This window comes from Microtus pennsylvanicus, chromosome 5 (genome assembly GCF_037038515.1).
Source record: "Microtus pennsylvanicus isolate mMicPen1 chromosome 5, mMicPen1.hap1, whole genome shotgun sequence".
In the NCBI taxonomy this organism is placed as follows: domain Eukaryota; kingdom Metazoa; phylum Chordata; class Mammalia; order Rodentia; family Cricetidae; genus Microtus; species Microtus pennsylvanicus.
The window spans coordinates 137,263,513-137,272,945 of record NC_134583.1 but is presented as its reverse complement, the minus strand read 5'-3'; the positions used below and the strand labels follow the sequence as shown (position 1 = coordinate 137,272,945).

At 53.5% G+C, this 9,433-nt stretch overlaps 1 protein-coding gene across 1 annotated transcript; it reads left to right on the top strand.

The window, feature by feature from the left end:
- The first annotated feature begins 4,999 nt into the window (after positions 1–4,999).
- Positions 5,000–9,054, top strand: Vax1 (ventral anterior homeobox 1). The gene is made up of 3 exons (XM_075975130.1): positions 5,000–5,240; positions 6,333–6,520; positions 8,288–9,054. Exons 1-3 carry the CDS (start codon positions 5,000–5,002, stop codon positions 8,858–8,860), a joined length of 1,002 nt encoding a protein of 333 aa, XP_075831245.1. The 3' UTR covers positions 8,861–9,054.
- The last annotated feature ends 379 nt before the right edge of the window (positions 9,055–9,433 follow it).

The following is a 9,433-nucleotide window of genomic DNA, read 5'->3' as shown; positions in this document are numbered from 1 at the left end:
GAATGCTTCATATTCAAAATATGTTATTCACTGACAAAACTTAGTCTCTTGATACAAGAAACAGGCTGAGAAATGCAATCAGTTGTTTCGAATGTAAATAGATTGATTCCAAGGTTGACTCTGCACATTGGCTGGCACTTGTTCAGCAAGAGCTTGGGGTTCATTTATTTTATTTATTATTTATTTTCCCAACCGCTATCCTGCATGATTGGGGTTAGTAACTAGACAAGACTGAGCTCTCCACCACTGGCAACTTTGCAAGTGAAAGTTCTTACAAATGCCAGTTTACCCTGGTTTTCAATCAATTATTATCAAACACTCCGATTTACTCTTAGAAAGACTTCCTTTCTCTTTGCCTCATCTTCTCTGATGCAATTATTTTTGAAATGACGTATCACAGTAAGCTAGGTTGTCTTCCTCATAGTCTCAGAGGATCTTGGAGCTTTCTCCCAGCGAGGTTCACCTCCTACTTCTTTGGGGAATGAAAGAGGAGATGGCAGAGGACTGTGCTTGTGCCATCCTGACACTGCTCTCTAATGCCTCCAATAAGAGCAAGTGGGCAGAGGCATAGGCTAGGAGAGGCATCCCTAAGGCTCAGAGAGACTTGTAATTCATTTCTCTGCTATCATCTACACAGTCCCAAAGAACTTTCTCTAGCCAACTCTAGGAAGCCTGGGTAGAGATGAAAATGCAACTTTGAGTCAGGAGACCAGGACTGCAGCCCAGAGGCCCCCACTAACTAGCTGTCTGCAGCCCAGAGCCCCCCACTAACTAGTTGTTTGTAGCCCAGAGGCCCCCACTAACTAGTTGTCTACAGCCCAGAGGCCCCCACTAACTAGTTGTCTACAGCCCAGAGGCCCCCACTAACTAGTGGTCTAATCCTTAATAAGTTGCTTTGTCTTTCCCGGCTCATTTTCCTCATCTGTCAAGTCAAATGAAGGTTCTGGAATAGATGATCTCTAAAACCCTTCCAGCTCTACGGTTCTATTCTGGGTCTCTCTGCACCTGCAGATAGACATGTGGGGGCGGGAAGGGCATTGGGAGGGGGAGGGATGTCGCCCAGGAAATAAAACACTGTCACCTGGAAGAGCCTATGTCCTTATGTGTGCGGCACAGCACAAATGTGTCTCAGATTATCCAAATAATTGAGTGAATTCCCTCCTTTCTTTTGCCAATGGACCACAGCCTTCGTTTGGCTGGGAACAGCAGCTGCTTCCCTGAAATTTCCATCCAGGGCTTTCCATCCTCCACTGTGTCCTCTGGGAAACCTGTCATGCTTTTTCTGGATGGATGCCCATAGAATTTTAATCCAGTCAGAGAGAGAGGGAGAGGGAGGGAGGGAGAGAGAGAGAATAAGAAGAAAAGGAAAAAGGAGGAGAAGGAAGAGGGAGGAGGAGAGAGGGAAGAGATGGGAGGAAGACAGATGTCTAGGCAGGGAGTAGGGGGCACAGAACTCCATACACAACAAAAAGCAAAAAGTAGTAGTATGGATCGACTTTTTGTTTAATTGGTTTATTTCAAGTGCTTGGAGCGTAGATGGGCATCTGCTAACAATATTATTTGTACTGCAAACAGAGTTCTGACCAAAGCCAGTGAGTTCACATAGTTAATTGGTTCATCTAGATGATGCAGAAGACAGCCTGTGTTGGAGACCTCCAGAGTGCTACCTTGGTCCTGACATTTCTAGACATTGAATAAATCTCTACTTCATCCCAGATAGTCCCACATCTTCCTTTCCCAAGTCAGCATTTGTAGATCCAAAGCAGCAATGGTGGTGTGTCTGCCTTCAGAACTTAAGTTCCCCCAACTTTAAAAGATACAACGTCCCAACTAAGTTGTAGAAAGAGTCACCCCTTTTCCCTAACAATAAAAAAAATGATTCCTGAACTCTTATCCCAGACTGTTGTCAGACAACTTTGAGATGCGGAAACTGGATTTTGTTCACTCCAAATCAGGTTGGTCAGTGCAGGACAGTGGGCTCCTGAGAACAGCATGACGAAGGCAAAACTTCACGTTTCCCCTGCCATCTCATGTTATTTGGAAAACACAAATGAAAACCAATGTCAGATTCTCAATGTTTTGGCATTAACATTAAGGGCATAGCTCTGTGTCACTTTGAGCAACTTCCATCCCTTGGGGATTCCAGAAACTCAAAGCAGGAGTAAATTTAGAAGTAAATTTAGAGCCTAGAGAAATTGGTGAAGACTTGGAACACCCCTGAGGTCACAGACAGAGAGGAATTCGAATTTTGTATTCATTGACCTGTGGCTTGGACAAGTTATTGAACCTTCATTCATTTAGCCCTAACCTGAAAAGTCGCTACATTACTGAGAAACAGAATATTTAATGTGTTTAGACACCAAATATGCTAGCGCTCAAAACAAACAAACAAACAAAAGCTCTAGAGAGTTCAAAATGCAGCTCTAAGAAAGTCTCTAAAAGTGGAAGGGTAGGGCCGGCTCCCCAGAAATCAGAAAGAAGTTAGCCACTTTTTTTTTAAAGACTTCCTCCTGGCCTTGAGTACGCAGGTAGCAGGTGTGTCTGCCTACTGACCCCCGCTGATGTCCTAGGAGGCTGCAGAATCAATCCTAAGGCCTAGGGGCCTGGATCCATCTAAGGTTGCTTAGTTCTATCTGGGCTGTTGCTGGGGTCCCAGTACTACTGGGGGCGGGGAGGACTCTCATTTGCTCCTAAGCGGGAGTCTGGGTGCCCCAGGCTGGTGTTTCCTAGCCACCCACCGCCTGGTGAGTGGGTGTGTGTCTTTGGGCTGGGATTCAGGATCCGCACTCTGAGCACTGCTCCCAGCCGGGCCGGCCGAGCTCAGCAAGCAAATAAAGCGCTCAATCAGGAGCATCCGAGGCATCAGGAGTCCTTCTTCACCGACGTGGTCATTGGGGCCAAGAAGCGGGGAAGTTACAGAGGACTGGATCGCGGAGGAGGGACCCTTTTTTCTCTCCGCTTCCTTGTGTTCCTCCCAGCTGGGCAGCGACAGAGAACGTCGCTGGCAGTTGCCACCGGGTCGCCCGGGAGGTGTCCGGCCTGAGGGTTTTCTTCACAGAGGTATCTTTGGGCTCTCAGTCTGCCTCCTGGGATATTCCCCCTCAGTGGACACCATTCAACACAAGCACCCTGAGTATTCCCAGTCATATACTCAAAGTCCGAGGTCTGCCTTGGAACCGATCAAGCGCGGTTACCCCTAAGCGGCCGGAGGTTGCACAGGGAGGAGAGCGGTTTCCCGGTTCGGCCCGCCCCCTCCACGTTCAACAGTCCGGAGGGACCGCTGCTGTGGCCTGGAGGTGACAGCCGGGCGGTGGGGCGGGCTCGGAGCCCCTCGGAGGCCGCCACACACACTCGCTGCCCTCCCCACTCACTCCCTGCCTCCCACCTTCTCTCCAAGACCCCCGCCCCTCCCCCGCCCGCCTCCTCCCCATTCTTGGAATTGTGTGGAAAAATTCTCAGCCAAACCTCCCACCTCTCCTCTCCTCTCCCCCCACCCCACTCCCTTTTTAAAACCCCCTTTCCTCCGCGGCCCCAGCACTCTTTGTGAATGAGGGCCGGGAATACGGCCCTTCCCCCGCCCAGGAGCCACGCCAGACCGCCGCACTCAGAGGACTGTTTCTTAATAGTCCAATTAGATAATTGCCATCTTTCACTCCTTTTGCTCCGCATTTCCCATAAAGGAATGAATGGGGAGAGCGGCGTGGAGAGGGCTTCTGCCCCGGCAAGGTGACGAGAAGGGCTGGAGCAAGCTCCTTGCACAAGGCCATGCGCTTGAATTGAATCATTGTGGCCTAATCAATGCTGTTATTGGATTACTGGCTGTTGCTTTTCTCAAAGACATTGTAGCAAGACAATGAAATAGCTGGGGGAAACTTTTTTTTTTGAAGCAGATCTCACAGTTGAGATTCTCTCTCTCTCTCTCTCTCTCTCTCTCTCTCTCTCTCTCTCTCTCTCTCTCTCTCTCTCTCTCTCTCTCCACCTCCCCCCCTTTCCTGCTGGACTCCGAGTACAAAGCTGCCCTTTGAATGGGCTGCCTCTGGGCTGCTGGAGGTGCAGGCATGAAAAAAAATCCAACTGAGGCTCCAGGAAGAGGGGCGGCAGTTTAAGATGGCTGTCAGCATCGAGGTGTGTTAAGGAGTCGCTTGGGGAGAAAGCTTGGCTTTTTTGGAGTGTGTGTGTGTGGGAGACTTTAGGGGGAAACTTTTCTCCTCCCCCTTCCCTCCCCACCCAGAGGCAATTGCTTTCTTCAGCGACAAGAACTGAGGGGTACCCTCCCCCCCCATTCAGCTCTATATGGAGAGCCTGGAGGAAACCCCCTTTAGCCAGTATGTGAGCAGGAAGGTCAAAGGCAAAGAGAAAGTTAATAATGCCTGCTAATGGTGCTAACAATTCAGGATGAATCTTGTCAAAAGTTTTTCTGGAAGTGTGGGTCTTTGATTGTGTTTCCCGAAAGCAAGACCAATCATTTCCGTTTATTCACTGGCTAAACCCCTACTTGATTGGGGACAAGGACAGAAACCATCCATTACGATCTGATATATTATCCAAACAATTTAGTGTATTCATGAGGTAACTGAAACGTGGGGGCTGCGAAATTACCCGTAATCAATTGCAACAGCGAGTGTGCGTCCCCCCGGGTGTCGGACAACCACAACTCGGCCGTCTCAGTAACAGGCGGAGCCGCCGCGTTTTGGAGTTGCGCTGTTCGCTACCTGATCGCCAGCCTGGGGGACACTGGACGTGCTCAGAGGACGCGGACGCTGACGAGGCGGCCTCGCCACTGCTCCACCGGGATCCTGGACCAGACCAGCCGCCTCTCTGCGAGCGCGCCACTCTCCTGTCGCCGCTGACCCTCCGCGGCCGCCGAAGCCACCCCGCGGGGACATTCATTCTCGCGGGCGAAGGAGCTTAGGGGCTGCGTTGTAGGGGTTTTGTCCCCTTCTGCCTCTTTTTTTCCCTCCCCTTCCCCCCTTTTCTTCTTTTCTGTGTTGTTTTGCCTATGTTCGGGAAACCAGACAAAATGGACGTCCGGTGCCACTCGGACACGGAGGCCGCCAGGGTCTCGAAGACCGCGCACAAGGAGAGCCGGGAGATCAAGGGCGCCGAGGGGAGCCTTCCGGCCGCCTTCCTCAAGGAGCCGCAGGGCGCCTTTTCGGCGTCTGGCGCTTCGGAAGATTGTAACAAAAGTAAATCCAATTCCTCCGCAGACCCGGATTACTGTCGCCGGATCCTAGTCCGAGGTAGGGATGGGCAGGGCTTTGGGGCGCGTTCTTTTGGGGTGATTCCCTTGCCGCAGCTGCGTGCTACCGCCCAGGGCTGGCGAGGACTTGGGAGAAAGTTGTTGCTGGTCTTCTTTCTCGGGTCTGGCCGGCCGCAGGGGACCCGAGCCTGGGGCTCCCCTGAACGCATTCTCCTGGGGCCTCTGCCCTAGCAGCCCTGAGGGGCCCCGCCAGCCCAGCTACGGAGAGGAACCCAGGCGCTGCGAGGAGTGGGCAGGCCACCAAGCTGGGTTTTGGACCCCAGTCCTCAGGGGGACGTGAACGCGTCCTCCGGGATAAGGACCTACCCGGGTAGGCGCCTCCGGGCTTCTGAGCCCTGAAAGGCAGAGCGCACCCAAAAGAACCCTGGGCGTAGAAGCGCAGCCTTCGCCGGCAGGATAGCGCCCAGCCAGTTGGCAGACTGGGCTGAGGGCCCTGGCGCTGAGCTCCCGGCCTGGCCGAGGCCGCCTAGAAGACCCGCCGAGCTGGGTCGCGGGGCTGCGAATGCCGCCTTCTTGCTCAAGGAGCGGCGTGCGCTCCTCCCGGGCAGTAGCGGCGCCGAGGCCGCCTTCAGCCGGCGCCGCCCCCGCCAGCCGACAGCCCAGCAGATAGCCAGGCCCCGCAAGCGGGTTTTCGGTCCCTCCTCCTGCTGCCGCCTGGGTAGGAGCGGGCCAGAGACCCTGGGTGGGGGTGGGGATCGCAGAAGTGCAGGCTGCTCAGCAGTCTGGGGCCATGCTGGGGTTGGGGTGATCAGTTACGGCCCCCTCTGGGCTACTGGGGACTCGGATCACGCAGCAGAGGCCCCCTGGGCCAGAAGGAACATCCACCTATTTAGAACTCAGTTTCCCCCCTTCAGTATTTGGGGTCTTCTGCCAAGACAAAGTCTGGTTACTCTTCCATTTAATGCTATGAAGTTAGCCCCTTTGGTCTCCATACAGCCACAGGGGCTCAGCTTCACGGCTGCGGCCACCCCTACACCCGCCGCACCCTACTGGAGACTTGTCCCTAGCTTGCTGGGGCAAAGAGGAGGAGAAAATTGGAGGGTTCTGGTGGCTGACATGTACCCTTCCCTAGATGCCAAGGGGTCTATCCGAGAAATCATCCTGCCCAAGGGCTTGGACCTGGACAGGCCCAAGAGGACACGCACGTCCTTCACGGCGGAGCAGCTCTACCGGCTGGAGATGGAGTTCCAGCGTTGCCAATATGTGGTGGGCCGGGAGAGAACCGAGCTGGCTCGGCAGCTCAATCTTTCCGAGACCCAGGTACCCACCTGCCGGGATGCTCACAGCATCAGGCTTCCTCTTCCCAGCACCCCAGCCTGCCTTTCCTCACTGTTTACCTTGCTTTGGATCGAACCTCCCAGGGACATGGAGGAGTTGGGTGGACAGGATGAATCTGAGACTTTCTCCTCTTTTTAAAACTGTCACTTCCTTTCCTCATCCGCAAGTCCTCCATGGTCTAATTTCCGCACACCTTGACTTGGCCCAGGGGACCCCATATTCTGTCCTTTTGGAATTCTTATTGGCTCTCAGTCTTTAGAATTTTTGGATGAATTCTGATTTATCAAAAAGCTGATCGGACCCTCTCCCGAGCGCCACCGTTTGAATATATACCATCTTGAATATATACTGGGAATATATTCCCAGTAACATCCCGTTTGGGGACTTTTAGGATTACCCAACACACCAGTTCTGCAAGAAGAAGGATTAGAAAGCGGTGCCAGCTCTCTAAGACCGGCCTTTGCAAATATGGCAGCCCCTATTCCTTTAAAAAGGCAGCCCTGAGCATCACTCTGGGAACCTCAGAGGTACTGTCCTCTGTGATGACAGACAGAGTGTAGGATCCTCAGTGGGGCTGGTGACTTGGGAGCCAGCACTGCACATTGCTAAGATTCTCTCCTTGCCTTAAAGTCCCATGCTGCTCTGGAACTGACCTCAAGAGTCATGAGCTTTACACGACAAGGCTGAGAGGATTTTCCCTGTGTGGGCTGTTTGGGGGTTGACCAGAGTGTACCAACAGTTCCTCAGCTCTCTCTCTCTGGTCTCTTTTCCTATGCCCAGCCCTGAAGCAAGTGGAGAGCATTTTAGGCCTAAAATCCTGGCTGAATACTGAGAACCGAAGATAGGATAGGTGGGGAAAATCTGAGTTTGAGACGGCATAGTAACGTGTTTTACTGTCTGTGTTAATCCCCTTTAGCTTGCAAAAATCTAAATAGGATGTTTATTTATTTTTCCAATATAGCCGCTGCCCTCTATTCTAGGTCAGAAGAGATGGAAGGGGAACCGGGCATTGGCATGTATTTAGTCTACATCAGGCTTCTAAGTCTCCATGACTCCAAAGTCCTCAATAGAGTACAGAGGAAGTGGTAGTTATAAGAGTATCATTAAGGTGGAGAAAGCTTGGCCTATGAAGTCCACCCTGCTTCCACCCACCTTCTCTCTCTAAGGCTGGTTGGTGGTCAGTCTTTGGCCTAACAAGCAAGAAACAACCCCTGAGAGTCTCTAAAAGGCACAGATAGATTTTCTGTGGCCAAATTTGAACTCATTGGTCTATCGACCTGGATCTAGAAAGGCTGAAAAACAGTGTTCCCAGCCACCTCTGCTTCCTGCACAACCTTCCCAGGCCTTAGGATTTCAAGCTGTGCTGATTCACCGGTTTGTGAACACAAAACACCTCCGAGAGTATCGCAGCAGCACAGTGAAATATCTGTCTTCCTTCCTTGTTAGTGTGGTGGACGGACAGTTCATTTCTTTGCTTTTGTGACCCTCTCTGACCTAGGCCTGCTTGCGTGACCCGGAAGCTTAGCCCAGTGGAACAGTGTCCCCCTCGTGGTGGCTCTTGCTCCGCTAGCAGCTTTGGAGCCTTGATCCTCTGCCGTGGGGTGGGGCTGCGGCTAGGGCTGGGGTTAGGGGAGGGTCCCAATAACCCAGGTACCCCCAACCCCTCCCCCCCAAAAAACCCCTGCTGCCTTTGACTCTGCTCTTTCCTGCTGCTCTCTTCCACGTTTCCTGCTGCATATCTACGCTCAGGTGAAGGTCTGGTTCCAGAATCGGCGAACCAAGCAGAAGAAGGACCAGGGCAAGGACTCCGAGCTGCGCTCCGTGGTGTCAGAGACCGCTGCCACGTGCAGTGTGCTGCGGCTGTTGGAACAGGGTCGCCTGCTGTCGCCGCCCGGCTTGCCTGCCCTGCTGCCGCCCTGTGCCACCAGCGCTCTCGGCTCGGCTTTGCGCGGGCCCAGTCTCCCAGCTCTGAGTGCTGGCGCTGCGGCGGGCTCGGCCGCCGCCGCCGCTACTGCCCCGGGCCCCGCAGGCGCTGCGTCTCAGCACCCGCCAGCCGTGGGCGGCGCTCCCGGCCCAGGGCCTGCAGGGCCGGGGGGACTGCACGCGGGAGCACCCGCTGCCAGCCACGGTCTCTTCAGCCTGCCGGTGCCGTCGCTTCTAGGCTCTGTTGCCAGCCGCCTGTCCTCCGCCCCGTTGACGATGGCTGGTTCGCTAGCTGGGAATTTGCAAGAACTTTCTGCCCGGTACCTGAGCTCCTCGGCCTTCGAGCCTTACTCCCGGACCAACAATAAAGAAGGGGCCGAGAAAAAAGCGCTGGACTGATGTTAAGTGTTACCCTGTATTTATATTTATAACATCTATTGTGGTGGTATTTATGGACTCACACGCGCATTAGGCGCCCAGTGCTCCTGTGCTGGCCTTCCTGGCCCCCACTAGGCCTCTGACTGCTCACCCGGCTCCCCCTCCCCACAGGCTACTGATTTCATCCCAACTGAGCTGTTTTTGTTCTCTCTACTTTTCCTTCCTCCCTCCAACCCCAGCTTCCTTCTGAAACCAGGAATGATCCAAAGAATTGGGGCGAAATACCCGAATTAGCAACCTGGTTCCCCCAGCCTTGCCAGCCAGGGAAGGAACAGACAGAGCCTAAGTCAGCGCTCCCCCCCCCCCCGCCCCTGCTCTGGATAAGGGACGCTGCGCACTGCTCCTATGAGTTTTTGCAAGATGAAGTATGTTCGCAGGCCATCAGGGACTGAGAACGCTTCTTGGTTTCTTTAGACCCCCCTCCCCCAAAAAAAGGGCCTATCCCCTCTTGTCAAAGAAACCAAGGCTTTTGGGAGTTCCTGGCCCGGGTTTTTAGACCTCAGGATAATTGGTGCAAACTCTTGTCCGAAGAGT